At 41.5% G+C, this 20,163-nt stretch overlaps 1 protein-coding gene and 1 pseudogene across 1 annotated transcript; both read left to right on the top strand.

Moving 5' to 3' along the window:
• Positions 1 to 200: 200 nt before the first annotated feature.
• On the top strand, positions 201 to 13,169 carry LOC127783041 (uncharacterized protein At4g37920-like; annotated as a pseudogene).
• A 1,056-nt stretch (positions 13,170 to 14,225) lies between these two features.
• LOC127781568 (uncharacterized) lies at positions 14,226 to 14,768 on the top strand. The gene has a single exon (XM_052308537.1). It carries the CDS (start codon positions 14,226 to 14,228, stop codon positions 14,766 to 14,768), a length of 543 nt encoding a protein of 180 aa, XP_052164497.1.
• The last annotated feature ends 5,395 nt before the right edge of the window (positions 14,769 to 20,163 follow it).

The raw sequence follows: 20,163 nt of genomic DNA, 5'->3' as shown, positions 1-20,163 counted from the left end.
ACATGGTAAGGCCATTCAACAGTGCTGTGCGCAGGCGTTCGGCCTGAGCGTTCCACGTATGCAAACAGTAAAAATTCGCTGCCATGTTATTGGTTGGGCTCACGAAATTGAAGCGCGTATGACCAAAGTTTGCTGCTCGTGCTTTGCCTCGATCGAGACTGGGGAAAACGTCTCAGGCGTCTTTTGGAGGCGAAAACGCAATGCTGACCTTGTGTCTTTTGGAGTTCTTGAGTCCTGTTTGGCAGCCGAGGCCAAACGGAATTCAACAAAATTCACAACACACTGTGAGTGCCCTAATAGCGCCCGTACACATGGAACGACAAAATGTGTCACTTGACTTAGTGCACTACTCCTACGTCCCGAAAAAACTCAATCTAGGAGGGGATGTGGCCTCTCCTAAGACAACGAATCTGGACAAGGATTCGTTGTGCCCCTCCTAGGTTGAGTTTTTTTGGGACAGAGGGAGTAGCGGTCACCGAACGAAACCTACAAGTTCATATATATCCAATAGTAACAATTGTATAGTTTTGAGAAAATCCATGAAATGCCATCGACAAGCACTCTAATCCCAGAAATGCCATCGACAAAAGCAACTTCCTAGAAATACCATTGTACAAGCCTCTTTCTCCCAAAAATACTATCATAGTCAACTCTACACCGTTACAACCGTTATTTTTTTTTTGATAATGATCATTTTACCCTCAGTGCAGGATATACCAGTTTTCACGGTAAAAGAAAAAGAAAGATGAAACGGTGAAAATTTCTAACCCTAACCCTAAACCGAACCCAATCCAGGCGGCTCTCCCGGCGGCGGTGGTGCGGGGCTCGGCAACGGCGGCGAGGAGGTTGCAGGCGACGGCGAGGCGGCGGTCCACGACGGCGGTGCGGCGGTCCACAGCGGTGGCGAGGGAGAGGCAGGTTTCCAGCGGGGTGCGGGGGCTCGGCGACGGCGACGTGGCAGCGGTGCACAGCGGCGACGAGGAGGTTGCAGGCGGCGGCGCGGCTGTCCACAGCGGCGGTGGCGCGGGGCTCGGCGGCAGTCCACGGTGGCGGCGCGGCGGTCCACAGCGGAGGCGAGGGAGAGACGGGTTTCCAGCGGTGGGTTTCCAGCCTTCCTGGTAGTGGGGGAGAGGCGGGTTTCCAGCGGCGGAAGCCCCACCGATGGCTCCATCCCTGCTCCTCCTCCCAAAGAATAGCTACCGGACCTCGGAGTGGAGATGGCGCTGTCGCCGTTCTTGCCTCGCGAACCGGGAGCAGTGGACATTGGCCTCGGGGTTTTTTCTTTCTCGCTGTGCTCACTTCCCCACCGCATCGACGCTCCTCGCCGACGACCAGTGGTAGGTGAAGTTTCTTTTGGATTTCTCTTACGATGCAGAAATGCTGAGTTGCTGCATGTGCAGTGGTGTTCGCTGGTTGCTCATCCTTCTCCTCGTGTTGAGGTGCAGTGAGTCCGGAAGCGGCGAATGTGTGAAATTTTTTTTGAATCTGATTTCTGTGAATTTAATTCTGAAATGATTTGATTGATAGCAAAATAATAATGTCTGTGAATTTAGGTGCTAACAGAAATATGAATAATGTTGTGTGAGCAAACACTGCAAAATGATGTTGTGTGAGCAAATAGTTGCATAGGGGTAAGATTGTCTTTTCATACAACTTAATGGAGATATGTTAATAGCAGTTTGACTGTGATGGCATTTTTGGGAAGAAAGAGACTTGTGCAATGGCATTTCTAGGAAGTTGCTTTTGTTGATGGCATTTCTGGGATTAGGGTGCTTGTCGATGGCAATTCATGGATTTTCTCTATAGTTTTTTAAGGAGAATCTGTAAGATCGAATCACAAGAACTAAGCCAACCAGAGGGGGGTGAATGGTTGGTATACCCAAAAACCGAAAACTTTTAGTGGAAATAAAAGTTGCCCTCGAATTCAACGGATCGCGGTCTGACCGAAGTGTATGCGCCGGTCTGACCGCCTGATGAACGTCGGTCTGACTGATGTAGATCGATCGGTCGAACTGCCGAAGTCACCTGCCGCGCTTGCTGTCGCCGCCGGTCTGACCGCCGTGTACCCGCCGGTCTGACCGCTGGTGAGTTGCTGGTTAGACCGCCAAAACCCGATAAACAAAAATCGAAGAACTCGTAAAGTGGATGACGACTTTATTGATTCTCTCTGTGTTTACAAAGTGCACCAACAACACTCCTTACAAAAATTTCGACTAAGCTCGAAACCCTGACTCAAAACTCAACTCAATTGCTCTCAAAAGCGATACCGGGAAGCCTCACGCTCCCCCTCTATTTATACATGAGGTAGGCAACCTAAAGCCACGGACCAAACTCATACTAGAAGTTCTAAACACCTTAGGAAACCCTCTAGTACAAGACACAAACTTTACATAACCAATCATACCAAATTTGGACTCCTTCCAAATTCGACTCTGCATCTCATACGCACACAATACCTCCATCGTATACCATATGGAATCTCCATCAACCATGTGCATCAACTCTAGCCTTAGTATCCCGCATTATCTCTGACCACCACGGACGTCGTCTTATCCCCAAGCCGACTCCCGGTCCATCACCGCAAATACTATCCCGAGACATCGAGTCACCTACACATGAAATAAACAAAGAAACCATATTCCGAGACCAAGCTATCTCCAACTTGACTCATTAGTAGCAAACAACAGTATTACATACGTATAGTATCCATCTAGAAGTCATAATCATGAAATAATCACGGATATCCAAACGAACAACCCGAAACCGAAACCGACACAGCGTTGGCCGGTCAGACCGCGGGCTGGCCGGTCCGACCGCTCGATCACCGCTGGTCTGACTGGCACACACTGCCCGGTCCGACCGGTCACATAAAATGATAGAATCCTACGATCACCTGTGAAATCCAATCATCTCCAAAACCACTTCATGAATAAATTCCAAATAACAAAACCAATAATCTCCAATGCCCAATTGTTCATCACAGAATAATAATCAAAAACACCTTTGATTTTACAGAATCTTTTTATGTTGGGTTGATTTTTTTAATAGAAACACTGTATTTTTGTACATGGGGTCAATTTTCTATGTGACGAGGGAGGTATGAGGGTGGTGGAGGAGAAGACTTCACTTTTACATTTACAGTAGTAGAGAAAAATAAATTCTTAAAATATCGAGAAAAATATTAACGATGAGTATAAAAAACCAAAGAGCCTCTTATTAATAGAAAAATATTAATGGATGGATAGGTAAGTGTATTAAAAGAACATCTTATGGATGATACTAGGTAAATGGACTATAAAACACTTGTCTAGGAAAAACTTTCAAATGTAACTATAATATAATTAATTATTTTTGACAACTATATTATAAATTTTATATAACTTAAGTATTAAAAATGTGCATGTAACTTTATACATAAGTTATATAGAGAAGTTGCAATGTTGTTACACTATAATTATAATTATAATAATAGTTACATTTATAGTTAAACTGTGTAATTGTACTATAATTATATTTGAAAGTTTTTTAGCTATAAAATCTTGTGCCAATTTTTTTTAGCAACTCCCTAGGAAAAAAAGCTAAAATTTTAATTTATTTCAAGATAAATTTTAAAATGTATAAATCAGCTGAGTAATTAGGATTGATGGAGTTGTTTTCAACAAAGATAATACCATGAAACTGTAAGGGCAGTAGTAGTGCGGCACATATAATTCTTGGACCTCACATGCCACATAGGTTGAATAACCATGTTAGACACAAGTTTCAGTGCTGTAACAGGGTTTACAATTCCGAGATGGCCTTATGTTTCGGGCTTTGGCGGAATGACGGTTTTTGCGAAATCCGCTAGAAAGCCGGTAGATTCCGAACACATTTGATAAATCAAAATTTGAATACAAATTCCCTGAATTTACCGATAAGCTTGCGAAAACCGGTCGGCTTTGGCGAAATTCCGAGCGAAATCATCAAAATTTCAATCAGTAATTAGAAAAGGAGGGAAACTGAATTTTTTCCTTTTTTTTTAATTCGTTATTCTTTTCTTTCCTACTGTAAATTTCAGTAAATACACGAAATACATTAATTCTTTTGAAAATTTATATCCCAATAGGTTCTATGAATATCATACCATTTATAAGATTTTATTTGATTGTTTCCTTTTTTATCAATTCAAATTTGAATTTGAATGAAACTCATCGAAATCTCAGACGGCTTCTACTTTCGAGCCTTGTCGAAACCTCGAAATTTCGTGGAATTCGACCGGTTTTCGTCGTAATTGTGAACCCTGAGCCTATAACCTTAAGTTGCTCCATGAAAATAAAATTCTCCCTTTTTAAAGAATAAGTATTTGCCACTTTTACAAGTGGTGATAAAGAATTTAGCAATAATCCATATGTACACATAAGAGCACACATGTTATAGGCAGCGAGTGGCAAATTCTTAAAGACCAACTTTTAAAAGTGGCAAAAGTTAAATGTCCTCTTTTTGTCGGTCTTCCCCTCTGTCGGTCTCTCAACCTCAACCGATGGTCTCCTCTCCTTCGTTTTTCTGCTCCCTCTCCCCCTCTGGCCTCTCCCCTCGGCGGCGCGGCCGCGCGGGGCAGATCGAGCTGTCGCCCTCCACAACCGCCCCTCCCTCCCCGCTCCAGCCACCAACGTGGCACCGCCCCTTCCTCTCCCCCTCCGGCCTCCTCCCTCGCCTACCCTGAATCCATGCAGTGGCGGTGGTCGAGGAGCCCCCCGACGGCGCGGGCGACGTGTCACGCCCGGAAATTCACTAGTAATTTCCGAACTTATTTGTGCATAATACCCTCGTCCAGGAATCAGCCGAGGTACACAAACTGACAATTTAATATACAAATCCATCATAATAATAACGTTACATACTTACAAAAGAAAAGAAAAACAACAGCGGAATTAACGGTCTAGCGATGGCTTCAGCTCCACTCCCACAGGCAGCTCAACTGGGGTATAAGCCAAACGTCTTTTCCTTCTGGATCCTTTTTCTTCAACTGAGGTCGATTGATTATTGCAAGGTGAGCATATGACATACTCAACAAGCCACACAACAAATATGCAAGTGCACAAGGATACCAAAGGATGGCATAACATAGGCTCATTTGCAAAAGCAGCATTTAGCAAACATTTAAGAGTAGTGAAATAGTAGAGTAATTAATCATCAATTTTAATCAACACTGCACAGCACACCCATGCTGCACAGGCCCAACCACCCTGAACAACCATACCCGGCTGCACAGATCTAACTCCAAACCAGGAGCTAAACAAATTATTACCAGTTATAGCATCAATAAATATTGTGAGAGGTGTGAGACTAATCACGAAAAACATTGCTCAACCCGCCCATGACCGCGGGCACGGCTATTCAAATAGTTTTACTCTGGCCAGAGGTGTACCGCTGTACCCACAAGACACAGCCTCAACATCATGTCTACCATGCGTCGCAATACTGGAAAGTACCCGAATAGAGGCTGTGACAGTACCCCCTGCACAACACAACTCACCACAGTGCACCATTCCTGGATCATAATCACCCCCTCTATAAATATTACTAGAGGCATGGACTCCCCAGCGACCCCCACGGACTTCTCGCCGCTTCTCAGTCTGGCACCCCATAATGAATCATGCTATACAAAAGGTAAAGCCGTTGCCCACGCTGGCCTGTGGTTGGCACGGTTAATGTTTCACAACAGTAGCTCGCGAACCGGTCCTTAATTGCCATGAGCACGACCTTCAAAACCATGTGCTCACAATCCACCATTGACAGGTTTTAATTATCAATTAATTATCATAACACGATTAACTATCGTGAGCTATCATTAAATATAATCATAAATAATAATGTAGTATATATGATTCATCCCATTAATGAGTTAATGTTTCTAAGCATGGCTAAGCAATTATACATATAGCATTTAGCTGAACTAAACCAATATATAAGGTTCTAGCTAATCAAATTATAACCCATAGGAAAAATAATGTCATCTTCAGCCATTAATTAATTGGGAAAGGCTTACCACCCGATGACATTCGAAAATAATGCATAAGTTGAAATAAAACATTAGCTTTAAACGGGTTCAACATGCTCAAAGGGTTGTTTGGGATCTGTGTGACTTGCCTTGAGCTTCCGCAAACGCTTCTGAACCTTCTTCAATGTAAACGCTCTCCTCCGGAACATCGGAAACTAAAGCAAATAAACAAAATCAACAAAACAGTACAAAAACAAGCATAAAACAGTACATGTGGACATTTTTAACATGTAGATCTCGATTTTAGATGAATTTAGCAACTTGAACCACTCGAATCCGAGTTACGATGATTTAGTTATGAATTTCTAAAGTTTAATCGATTTTCATCTAATCCAGATAATTATTACGAATTAAATAAATGATTTATGATGTCATCACGACATCATCGCAGCCATGGCACTGGACCACAACTCTGCCGGCGATAGAGAGCTCGGTTGGGCTATCCAAAGACACCAACACGAAGAGGACGACGACGCAAACTCACAGGTGCAAAGAACAACGACGGACGACGACAAACGACGGCCGGCGACGAACTCCAACGGCGGCTCGGCTTGACTTGATGGCGACGACGGCTCTCCGACGGTCTTCGGCAGCTGCAAAGGGGCGGCCGAGGTGCTCCTCCGCGCAAACCCGACAGCGACGACGCCAAGCGGCGGCGGCGACCACAACCCCGGCGCGGCGCGGCTGGAACGACAACAACGACGGCGGCAGCTAGGGCTACGCGGTGGCGGCGCTACGGGCAACGGTAGAGCTCGGGACTTGGGGTAAACGGAAGAGGACGACTAGGGGATGCTTTATATAGGCATGGTGGAGGAGATCGGCTCAGGAACGGATGGATTTGGTGAAGGAAGTTAGGATTTATCCGAGTTCACCCGAATAAAAACGGCCAAAATTCGTGAGATAGATAACGAATTTGATGGGGTTTCTTCGGGATTAGGTAGTGTAGATAGAGAGGAATCCGTTTTTGCAATCAATTTTGGAAGGGGATCAACGAATGTGCCGGATTTGGTGGAGGAAGCGGCGTCGGCTACAGGCAGAGGACGGCAGCTCGGGCTGTGTCTGGAGCTGGAAGATGAACAGTGGGAGGTAAAGTAGACTTTGGCTGGGCTTCCTTTTCCTTGGCCCGATTGAAGGAGGGACATGAAATGGACTTCGGAAAAGAGAGGGAGAGGGCTGCAAGCTTAATTACTTCTCCAATTAAATTAATCACCAAAATGATCTTTGAATTGTTAAAAATACTTCCAATGCTCAAATAATTTCAAGAAAAATCCTGAAACTAATTGGACACTCAAAGTACTTAACAATATTAAAACAGACCATTTAATGATTAATTAAATATGTGGGTAATTACTAAAATGTTCTTTGTATGATTAAAATTAAGAATTGAGCTCCGAAAAATCCGAGAAAATTCCAGAGAGTATAATTAACCATGGAGAATTTAATAAAAATTAAATCCATCCATGCTTTATATTTAGGAAATTTTATTTCCCACATTTAACTTCACTTGTAAATTAATGAACATTTAATATAAATTCTAATAATAATTTATTAAATAATTTCTAAATCCTGAAACGAAAATCAGGATGTGACACGACGGGCTCCCCGCAGATTGAGCCAACGGCCGCCCCTCCCTGGCTCCCTCCCTCGCTCCGGCCACCACCACCTGAGCTAGGGGCGGATCTAGCGGCGTCAGCGCCCCTACTCCTCTCCCCTCCTCCGGCACATATTAGGAGGTGTGGGCTGGTGAGGTCCCCGGCAAGGGCACCGTCATCGGGGTCAGGCTCACCATCACGTCACCACCTCCACACCCCTCTCAGGAGAGATTCTCCAGCGCAAATCTAGCTCGGACACCGTTCTTCCCTCTCTCTCTCTCTAGCTTTCTTGTCTCGAGCGGATGTGATTCCTTTTTATGACGAAACTGCCGCGAGGCTCTCGTTACCAACTTTGGTGACGCGAACCCGGTGAAATCACGGTCCCAGTCCCCAATCCCTTCTCTCCTCCAGGCAAGCTATTTGTCTACTCTCTTTGTCCCATAAAAACCGAATTTAGTATTGGATGTATTATTTAGATTTGTTGTGATACATCCCGTCTATATTTATTTTTTTGACGTGGCCCCAACATTGTTGTGTGCACTGTGAATTGCCTAAGTACTAGACAGCAGAATTCCAAGTAATAATGGATAAAATTCTTTTCTAGAGCACTCGACACTTGGGCCGTTGGCACCGGAGCTTCCCGTCACCTCATTTCGTCGATGACGAGCCCGGGCATCCTCCTCTCTACTCTTCGCGCCCCATCCGCACATACCGCCCCTGCCTTGGGTGCAGATCCCCTAGAGTTAGTGCCAAATCCACCGTGTGGATTTCAGGTGATCCAAGCCATTGATTGATTTCAACGGATCAGATTAAGCAAGTTACTTACTTCTCCCCATCTACACGAGTGCACACCACATCCCAATTATTTACTTTTTTTCTAGAATATAACAAACGTCAGGAGCAGATCGAATAATATGAGTTGTTAGATACATATTTCCTAGGGAATGGATACTGTAATATTACCACCGGTTGATTGAAAACATGGCACATGTATGATACATTCATTATGCTATTTAACTTTAAGTATATAGCTCATTGGCACGGAGATAGCAAATCAAAACGCCATGATTAATCATTCTGAACTGCGTGAAGGAAAATTTTTAGTATACTATGTCTTAATGTCATATCAAGAGATTGGTAGAAAATTCTTGGCATGCTTCAGTTCTCGCGCATGAGATTTGGCAAAAAGAAGATGACGTGGCTACATCTAGCTCCTAGAAAGAAACTAATGGTTCAGATTTGTTGAAATCCACCCGGTGGATTTGGCACCAACTCCACCCGGTGGATTTGGCATCAACTCTGTTGTCCATCGTGGTTTGCCATTGCATTTTTTTTTGCCGGGCCGTTGGAAAGAATGGCCGACCAAATTTCATTAAGATAGGATGTGAACAAATTACAAAGAATACACAACATCGAATGTAGCTGTCAATGACAGGGTCCAGCGGACCAAACTACTCACACAAAGCAAGCAAGAAAACTAGCTAAACATCATTATTTATCAACATACTAGCTTCCTTCCATATTACTACCTCATCCTTTATGGCTGCAAAGGCCTTGTGAATTTGCCTTCAATATGGCATCCTTGGACTTCGAGATGCATGTATCTGATTGAGGTTAACTGCAGTCCTTTAATTGAGACATCTCAGGAAAGTCAGAATATCTTTTAATATGATTGAGAACAAAAATTTGAGAAGTTAAGGGCCCTGGCCCTGAATCTCGAAGGGAAGTCAATGTTAGCCTTCATACTATCCCAAACAGAATAGTGTATTGAATTATTTGAACTACTTTTCCTAGATTACCTAAAGAGCATTGAGATTATGTAATCTATTCAGAATTTCAAAGCTTGGAAGTGGCACATAGACAGCTATTTTTTCCCCAGAAAAAAAATATCTGTTTTTATGGGCTTGCTAAACTTATTCTATTATGATAATTCATTCTGGCTTTAGGAGGGGGACCTTTGTGGACTTGAACAATTTTTTTGTAATTGTATACAGTTGAACTCTAGTTTTCCAATAGCATGTGTACAACTTTGTTCACTTACAAAAATGTTTCTTGCATCACAAGTTTCTTTTACATGAAATTGCAGGGTGTGTGGCTAGTCCTACTATTGCTAATGTGGATGACTGCACTGAAGGTGAAGGTGCACTGGGGTACACAATGACCCAAATCTGTGATAAGTTTATTGAGTTCTTCATGTACAAGAAACCACAAACAAAGGACTGGAGAAAATTATTGGTGTTTAGAGAGGAGTGGGAAAGATACAGACCATACTTTTACAAGCATTCTCAAGCACGTATAGATATGGAAAATGATTCTTCAATGAAGCAAAAGTTGGTTGTACTTGCTAGAAAAGTTAAGAAGGTTGCTCTCTATATGCATCCTTATCTTTTGTAAATCTGTTTGAACGAAGATTTATTTCATAATATGATTGCTAGAAATCCACCATGAAAACTTAAGATTTTTTGTGACACAATATATTGGACAGTAGGTCACAAAACTCATAATAAACATATATGTTTATATCAATCATAATGTTGTGACTTGCGAATCTACCTCATGTTTGCAATTTACTTCTCAGATTGACGATGAGATAGAGAAGCACATGGAACTCTTCACACAGCTCCACGAGAATCCCACTGATATTAATGCCATTGTTGTAAGAAGACGAAAGGATTTCAATGGAGGGTTCTTCCAACATCTTAATTTTCTTGTAAATGCATATAATGGTCTTGATGAGAGAGATGGTAACTATACGCTTTTAACAATTATTCATTCCCAAATTGTGCTTATCTAATTACTTTATTTTTCAAGTATTGAGATGATTAACAAACAACTCAAAGAATTCACTGTGAATTAATTGAACATTGGGTTTTTGACCACCTTGAATTGCTTTAGCATGATCACTAGTTTCCAACAGTTGGAAATGGAAAATGAAAAAAGATTTGACCTGGAATTTAGAAGCTACTTATCTAGTTCCCAGTTTAAAACAATACATTTATTTAGTATTTTTTACTGCTTTGACTTGTTTTCACATCCAATCGATCTGTTTTATCGAGCATGTTCATTAAGTGCATATCAAGAGTGTGAATTGGCGAACAAAAGCTTACGTTCGCCTTTAGTTTTAACTTTTGTCCCCAAGTACCACTTGATGAGTTGTAAGACCATGTGGAGATGATCTAGGTTTTTGTGATGAATAATTGGCAAAGCTAGATATTCAGTCCAGCATGAGGTTGCACTTCTTGTGTGTGCTAAAAGAAATACTTTTTTTTTGTCTCTAAATACTGCAGCAATTGCCAGGCTTGGGCTAGGTGCCTGTCTGCAATCCATGCATATGACTGCACACTGGAGCAGTTGGACCTTGATTCTGCTCAATCAAAGTTTGGCTGTGTTTAGTTCCTGAAATTGGGGAGAAGTTTGGGGAAAGTTGGTAGTTTGGAAAAGAAAGTTGGAAGTTTATGTGTGTACGTAGGAAAGTTTTGGATGTGATGTGATGGAAAGTTAGGAGTTGGGGGGAAGCTTGGGTGGAACTAAACACGGCCTTTGATGACATTCTGAATTCTTCTTCCCTGGATGATGCATGTGACAAGATTAAAAGCTTAGCCAAGACTAAAGAACTCGATTCATCCTTAATTCTTCTAATAAACAGAGCGTGGGCTGCTGCAAAAGACTCTACAACTATGAAAAATGAGGTTGGTCTTTGTGAAATTTAAACAAAGCTCTATATTTATTCTATGTTTTGATCATGATTTCTTGTTTCCCCACCTGAGTTTTGGGGATACTTAGGCAACTCGACCTACCTTAAACAATATGGATCATTTCGCTGAATATATGTATACTTCAATCTCCAACAGTTTATATAAGTTGGTAGGAAAAAAGTGTTCCAATTCTACATAGATATGAAATGAAAAATGTTCTATTCTATTCTGCAATTTTTTTCTTTTCCATGCTAATAATCATCCTGCGAATTCAATCTTTACTATCACTAGCCCATCTCTGGACTAGTTCATCTGACAGCTCCATTCATTTCAGATGACATGGCCCAATGATGTTGCGTGAAACCTTAATGCTTTCATTGCTTTATATATTGTGCATCATAGATGAAGTAGCTGGAATATTTATATTCCCTTCTTCCACCAAATAATTTATAAAGTACTACATATTACCACTAGGTTCAACTTGTCAGGCAGGTTGAAGTGCGTCATAGAGGTGTATTTTGCCCAAATCAAACGACTTCTTGAAGTGTGCATAGCAAGTCACGAAAACACACGGGCACACGGGGCACTAACTTGGTATCATACACCATATTTTTTGCATTCTACTACCCCTAGTTCTCAAAGTATTTTTTATCTCCTATTCCATCTCTAACCTGCCAAAGACTACACAAGCTCTGTCAATTATGGTGTGAGCAGAGTGATACATGCAAGCTCTTCGTCTCTGCTAGCTACTGCAGTCATCACACCCGACCACACACTTTGCGGCTTCATGTTCCCTCTTCATCTCAAGTTCTCAACCTCTGAATGGGTTTGGGCAATCTTTTGCACACTCATACTCATTTTTTTTCTTATGCTTCCTTGTTGAGTTCTTCTTATCTGCTCAGATCCCACCTAATAGTTCTCGTGAATATAAAAATGATGATCTCAGCCATAAAAATACCTTCAGAGAGCTCTTATAGAGAACCACTGTCACCAGGGAAGGCACCTGCAACCAGTTGACCCCTCTGCCTAGTCATGTGAGTCAGCAAGTCACAACTTACTAACCATTCAGGAGGTCAGTGAGCTTGATAGCATTGAGGACTTGAGGTCCTCATAGGAGCAGAGTGCAAGTGGAGATCACTTTAAAGGTCATGCTGCCAAGGACAAGAGGGAGACTGAAAGAATGGTTGGGGGAAAGAGGGAGAGAAGCTGAGGTTGGTGAGATGAATGTTTGCACCCTACTAAGAACTGCATAACTTTTACCACTTATTGGAGCAAATAAGTAGTGCCATGATCTTTGCACCCTCCTACCATGTTGTTGCACGTGTTTACACTCTGTATTTTAAGTAGTAGAGAATATGATGTATGGAATAAGCATGGTTGGAAGTTAATTAACAGGATATGTTCTTGCTGTTTTCCTATAATTAAGTTTGTTTCAATTGGACCATTTACTGCTTTACGGTGCGGTACACTAGGGCCACTTTGTAATAATAAACCATTGTGCTCATCTTATGATGCAGAGGCTATTTATTCCATTATCCAAAATTATGCTGTAACTATTGTTGTTTGAAGCTTTTGATTAGTTAAATGTATAATATTGGTCTCATACCTGTAAACATGTCTGTTTATGCATAATTATCATTTTTGACGTAGGTTAAAGATATAATGTATCATATCTATACAACAACTAAGGAAAGCCTCAAGAGCATCTCACCTCCAGAGATGAAGCTTCTGAAGTACCTATTGAATATTGAAGATCCTGAAGAGCGGTTTGGTGCTCTTGCAACAGCCTTTTCTCCGGGAGACGAGCATGAAGCCAAGGATGAAGATGCTCTCTACACGTAAGAAACTATCGACAGATATATATGATGAGAAAGTTTTACTGATTCCTTTCCCAGAAACTATTTGAGGTTTTTTTTTTGTCTTCTTTTTGTTATAATCTTTTTAGTTTATTAAAATAGTCGATTAGGAATGTTAATTATATTACTTTTAAAGTAAACACTTGCTAAGATTAACATGCTCCACTGAACTATCATTTAGTGATGTGTAAGCATTAAGCTTACTTATCTAATCTGAAAAATCAATATGCATGAAGTTGGATCCCCAAGACATATACTAATATTTGTGTGCAATCAGTCGTCCAAAATAGAGTTGTAGTAAAGGTTGTAATAGTTCTTGCTTCTTCATCTGGCCTTTTCTCTTTTTCTTTTCTTCAACTATTCATCATTGGATATTAACTATGTTTCATTGCATTTCATTCACATGTACCCGGTGAATGTAAGTCAATTAACCAGAACGGTGCACAATTTGTCAGGAGAACATTGTTTTGACTTTTAACTCCATGTTTCTGCATTGAACGTGCAAATAAAAATAAAGAGCCATGTTTATCAGAATAAAATGGTTTTTGTTGGAAAGCTGTTGTTTTTTATACTGAAGTTCGAACAAGCTGTTGAGCCATGCACCATAATTTGATTCAGTAAGATGTTACCCTTGTATTGTTGTATATGACCTTTGGTTTCAGCAAGGTGGCTATTAATTTATATTGACTTCTTTTCGGGGAAGGTGGTTATTATGACGTGTGTGATACTGTTTTCAGTGACCTGCTTATGAGGTGTCATCTGTTGCTTACTTGAGTTAAGATATAGAATCCAGATTCCTATCGATGATATATATAAAAAGAAAAATCAAAACCTTGAGGCTGGGTTCTGACTTCTGACGACGATATATGGCAAAGGGAACAAATTAAGCGGCCGGCGGCTGGTGTCTTCATCTGATCATCTCCCGTAGCGGTGGCAAGCCTTCCAACACATGGCTCTCCATGTGTCACTCTGCATGCGCAGCAGAGGATGCACCGTTTCCCCCAGGAGATGATCATATCTACACTACGCGGACCTCGATCGCATGCATCATTATCACTACTGCTCCACCACTTCCTCTCCCAGTTGCCACGACAAGCTAGCTAGCGAACGTCGTGTAGCCATGGCGCCGCTTCTCCTGCTACGCCTCTTGCTTTTGGCAGGTGCGGCCACGGCGGCGGCGGTAGCAGCGGACAACGCCACGGCCACGGGCGGCAGCGGCGACGGCGCCACCGGGAACAATAATAACAATAACAATCCGACCATATGCAGCGGCGAAGGTTGCCAGCCGCCGCCGGGGCAGCCGCTGCCGATCTACGGCTACCCTTCGCCTCCGCCGCCGTCTCAACCGGCCGGACCGTCGTCGCACACGCCACCGTGCCCGCCGGCGGCGGTCGTCTGCTGCGGCGGCGGCGGCGGCGGCGGGCAGTACACGCCGCAGCAGCCGTACTACTACGCGGCCCCTGCCGGCTACGCCCCGTACTACAACAACTCCGCTGCCTCGCCTCCGGTGCTGCTCGCTCATGCGGCCGTTGGTTATTATTATTACGTGATGGCTGCTTATCTCTTACTCTGGCTTGTGGTGTAGTAGTATAATACTCCAGTATATATATAGCGATTATAAAGGAGTAACATGTATACATGGACAAGTGTGTATTTCATATACTCCAGTACATCTGTATTTTGGAATTTGGAATAATACGGTCGTGTATCATGATCATCCCAAAGCCCGTATAGTAACTGCGAATACTAGGCACTAGTATCCGTGCCGTGCATGACAACGAAAAAGTACACTGATGGCCGATGGCTGATGCGGGATATATGCCTAGCTATTACACATCCTCGGAATCAAAAGTGAAGGGTATATTCATCTCTATCCAAATCTATTTGTAGATTAGTCTTAACTAACTATTATTTTAACAAATGCTAAAAATAGCATGCATCATCTCTTTTATGTGGGAGATGCAAACTAAGCTTCAAATGAAACTTTGTTTTCAATTACTCCGATTATACATTGTATGTATACATTGCATTAATTCTAATTAAGTATTTATAAAAGATAGATATTTTAAATTAATTTTAAATTTGAATAAATTACTTCTTATATACTTATGGGTTCTTTATTTTTATTGTTATCTTTGTTAGTTTTATAATTTAAGTTTATTAAATTTAATTTCTAAATAGACTTAAGACTTGTCTTTACCGCACAACGGATTACTATTAATGCAGTAACAATTTTTTTTTATTTTGGACTAAGTTACTTTTATGATATGATTTACGTGAATTACATTAGGGTTTAACGAATTTAGTTTTATAAATGTCTAACATGAAAAAGTAATTAAAAAGTTTACATATATGATAAAAGTAATTTAAAATATACATATTTTTATTACAACATAATTATGTGATATTTTATTATAAAGTTTTTTTAATGAATATATTGGTGTAATTGAATTGTAAATCGGATAAGTATTTTAAGAGAAAATTATATAACAACAAAAAAAACAACATGCATGACCTAGCTAGCAAAAACAAATGCTGAGCTTGTCGTGATACTTTTCTCACGCATGGTTACCTATCAAAAGCAGTTCTACTCCGTATAAGACTAAATAGTACGCATGCACTATTTAGGTTTTTTCATTTGTAGAACTAGTAAGATACCCGTACTAAACGCTACGGTGCAATTCTATTTATGTTTAAGAACTTTTAAGATTTTATGTTAGCAAAGAAATCCGTAGATTGCAACGCAAATATATATTAATGTGCTCAAATATATTAGTATATATTTTATTCACACGCCACACACATGTACAGATAGTAGTATGCCCGTGCATTGCAACGGGGAAAATTCACACCAAGTGAAATGATGGTAAATAATCATTGAGTGTAAATCAGCTGTAACAAAATATTTAATATAGAACTAATAGTAATTATGTCACATATTTATAATTTTCACATGTTTATAGTATTCACATCACTAATGGAGAGAATGGCTCTTCTCTTCCGGTTGGGAACTGATGTGACCATGGCTACCACGGATGCAACCATTGCTCACATCATGGATGAACAAGAAGATATCAAGATCAAGTCCTCCAAGTGCTGGAATCCGATTCGGCCACCTACTACACTGCTGACTTCAAACGGCCGCCGAATCTGCATACGACCTCCGTTTTCGGCCCGTGAGTACTTGATGGAAAGCTCATGGAGTCCTCTTTCCAATGGATCCAGCCTCATTGCGAAATTCCATCTTATGGAGCCGCAATTGAAGCAACAAGGTGCTGCGTCACCTATAATGGGCCTATGGGCTTCTAACTTCGTCTGGGACCCCGGCCCAAGTGGGGCCCATGTGGGGTGCGCCCCAACCAGGTGGAGCACGACCCTAGGGTTCCCTTAGGTCGTCCTCCCACCTCCTTAAATAGTTAGGTACCCCTTTAGAGTTTCTTGGGTTTTGATTAATTGTAAGTTTAGCCATTGCTACTTCGCTTGCAGCGCGCGTGTCGGCTAGACCGTCCGTCTGCTTGTTCGGAACCCCACTTTATAGTGTATCAATTTATCTTTGTGTGTCTTGTCTATCTAGCAATTCAGTTGCTTTATATCTTGTTCTTGCTTGTTCTCGATTGCTTGCAGGAATAGGGTTGGTCTGCACCGGCAAGATCAGCAACCCACGGAGAGGTGTATCGATCGCTAAGGCGCAACACAACGTCTAGTACGGTTGTAGTCGGATCGTCAACGTTTCTCCCAAATCGTAGTTATCACAACTCACCGAAAGATCGGGCCAACAACAGCCTTGAGTGTCGAGAGGAACTCAGGGTTCATCAGGTGGTATCAGAGCTTTCGTTGCTCGGTGAGTTTTTATCTTCCTATAACCAGAAAATAGCCATACAAAAAAATTCGTATCATTTACCTAGCCATATTGTGCCATTGCATTGTTCTTTTCAGTTTTTGCTTTGTTGAATTTTGTGTTGCATCGTCACGGCGTGTTGCTGGTCTTAGCGTCTAGTTCGTTTAGAGTTTCGAGTTCTGGTCACGTTTTGTACCACAGTCGTCGCTGCCACCGTGTCTCTGTTGTTGTCGGGACCTACGAAAACGGAATCGGCTCGCTGCCACGGTTCTATTTTTGTAGTTTTCAGAAGTTTCTGTCGGTTAGTTTTGGAGTTCTTGAGTTGCATCTAGAGTTTGCCAATCCTTTTTGTGTGTTTGTTTTGGCCGTGCCTGTGTCGTGCACGAGAGGAGGAAGGTGAATTACCATATCTGATTTTGGAAGTAGTCAAGTTTGTTTTGGAAAGATATAGTAGATTGGATTGGTTAAAAATCAGTTTCCTTTTTATCCCATACACCAAATTCGGCTGCCATCCACTCCACCTCCTGGCCGAGTCCCACTCGCCCCTTTGGCCGAGTCCGACTCCCTCCCTCTCTTTCACGGTTCCGAGTTGTGTCAAACACCTTGGCGAATTTTTGTTTGGTGTCGGTTTCGAGATCTGTTTGGAAAAACGGAACCGGCATAAATTCAGCATTCCATTTTTGGATAATTCTTAATTTTGGTTTGGACTTTTACAGTTGAGTCCCTGTAATTTTCATATTTACATTTGAGTCCCTTTGACCTTACATTGAGGTCCTTGAGTCGGTTTTTGGTAAAAAAATCAAAAAGAAAAGAAAAAAAAAGGCAGAAAGGTGCTAAAAAAGAGAGAAAACAAAAGCCGCACCAAAAAAAAAATAGAAAGAAAAAAAAAATAAAAGAAAGAAAAAGAAGAAAAAGAAAAGAAAGAAAGAAAAGAGAAAATCGTTGTGTCATTGAGATTTCTTTTATATATCAGAGCATGCTTGAGTTGTTTCTAGTGCTATCTTGTGGTATCGTTTGTGTCTAGGCTCGCGTCTCTAGTACGTTCTAGCCTAGGACCAGCACGGTACTTGACTTTGAACCATTATTCAATTTTGCATTCTCTGATTTGAGCATTTGCTATCCCTTTGCTACATATTTAAGCCTACCCAGAGCTCCACAGATCTGATAGCAGCCGTACAGCAAGTGTTTGCCAAGGCATCAATACATCCAACCTCCATTGGGGTGCTTGGTTAAGTCGGTGTACATCACCATTCCGCTTGCTTTGGTAAGAATTTGTAAGAGCTTGGTTAAAAGCTTGAGTGTGTGTGATATTTGAGCTGCCACTACCTAGTAGTTGATAGGAGCGTGCATATTTTTGTGTGTTTCTTGTTTGCAACTAACCATGGCAGGATTGCGTAAGGGAATAAGAGAACATCGACTTCTACACCTTCGACGAGATATGACGACTTCTCCACGTGATGCATATGAGGTACATGACTATAATTTTGAACAAGTTGCATCTAAGTTACCATTCTATGATGGGAAGTATGATTCTGTTGCATACATTGATTGGGAGCTAGCAGTAGACAATGAATTTGATATATATGATTTTTCTGATGCTCAAATGATTAAGGCTGCTAGTAATAAGTTTACCTCTTCTGCATTATTTTGGTGGACTTATGTTAGTAATAAACCTGAAACTTGGGATGAATTGAAAACCATGATGAGAAAACGCTTTGTGACATCTTATTACAAATGTACTCTTCGGGAGAAATTAGAACATCTGAAACAAGGTGATAGAACTGTTAGGGAGTACATTCATGAATTTAAGGTCTGTATCATCTACAGTGGTCTCAAAGAGTGCAATGAAAATACAATGCGTAGATTTTTCAATGGGCTTAATTCTGAAATTCAGGTTTTGCTTGATAATGTGACATATAATCATATTGGGCACCTATTCATGCTTGCTCGTAGCATTGAGAGTCAGATCATATCAAAGGCGAGGATGCATGACCAATGTGATTTATCTCCTATTTCTGAATTCCCAATATACTTATGTAATGATGATGTGCAAACATTGGAGGAGCAATCTTTTGTCTCCCCTCTTACTAACGTTTTGCAGGAAGATCAGCACATCCAAGAAAAGGAGAATGGTATACTTGAGGAGAAAGAGGATGAAGCACCTGCGATGTCTGAAGAAAGTTCACAAGGTAAATTAAATGGTGCTGAGAGAAATGAAGGTGAGTATTCTCAAGGTGAGCTACACTTGTCCACTTTTCATGCTATAGTAGAGCAACCATTAGTGGAATCAATTGCTGAGTTGCCTTTGTCACAAGTTGATTTACTTGCTGTTCCTTGTGATAAAGAAGAGTTGTGCGATAATGCTTCACTTATATCCATGCCACAACTGGTGAATGAACATGCTATTTCCAGTGTTTCTTTGTGTGCCAATTTTAAGCATGTTGTTCACATTGCTAATGAAGTACAGGAACGTGAATTGCTATCTTCTTTAAAAACTTTGGGCTATGTTCAGTTTGATGATTTTTGTGAGCTCGATAATTTGAAGAAGAAATTATTTGCTAAGTCTGATTTGCCTTGTCCAACTAGTGCTATTTTTCATATATTTGGCGAATCTGATGATAGAGGAATATATTTGGTGCATAGAGTTTACATATGTTCAGATTTAGAACCTCCTATACATGTGGATAAAACATGCAAGCTAGAGCGAAATGTTATTGCTAACCAAATTGTCTCGAGTTTGCCTTGTTTTGATTGGAAGAAACAGGTTGTTGTAAATGGACTACGCAAAGAGCACCATATGGAAAAACCGAGGACGGTTTTCCGTGAAGAAGGGGAGGATGATGTGACCATGGCTACCACGGATGCAACCATTGCTCACATCATGGATGAACAAGAAGATATCAAGATCAAGTCCTCCAAGTGCTGGAATCCGATTCGGCCACCTACTACACTGCTGACTTCAAACGGCCGCCGAATCTGCATACGACCTCCGTTTTCGGCCCGTGAGTACTTGATGGAAAGCTCATGGAGTCCTCTTTCCAATGGATCCAGCCTCATTGCGAAATTCCATCTTATGGAGCCGCAATTGAAGCAACAAGGTGCTGCGTCACCTATAATGGGCCTATGGGCTTCTAACTTCGTC

Source organism: Oryza glaberrima, chromosome 8, assembly GCF_000147395.1.
Source record: "Oryza glaberrima chromosome 8, OglaRS2, whole genome shotgun sequence".
Classification (NCBI taxonomy): Eukaryota; Viridiplantae; Streptophyta; class Magnoliopsida; order Poales; family Poaceae; genus Oryza; species Oryza glaberrima.
The sequence above is the reverse complement of the archived record's forward strand: the minus strand, read 5'-3'. Positions and strand labels throughout refer to the sequence as shown.

Excerpts from the sequence above, each read along its gene's own strand:
- LOC127781568 (XM_052308537.1), top strand. The coding sequence starts at position 14,226 with ATGCATCATTATCACTACTGCTCCACCACTTCCTCTCCCAGTTGCCAC.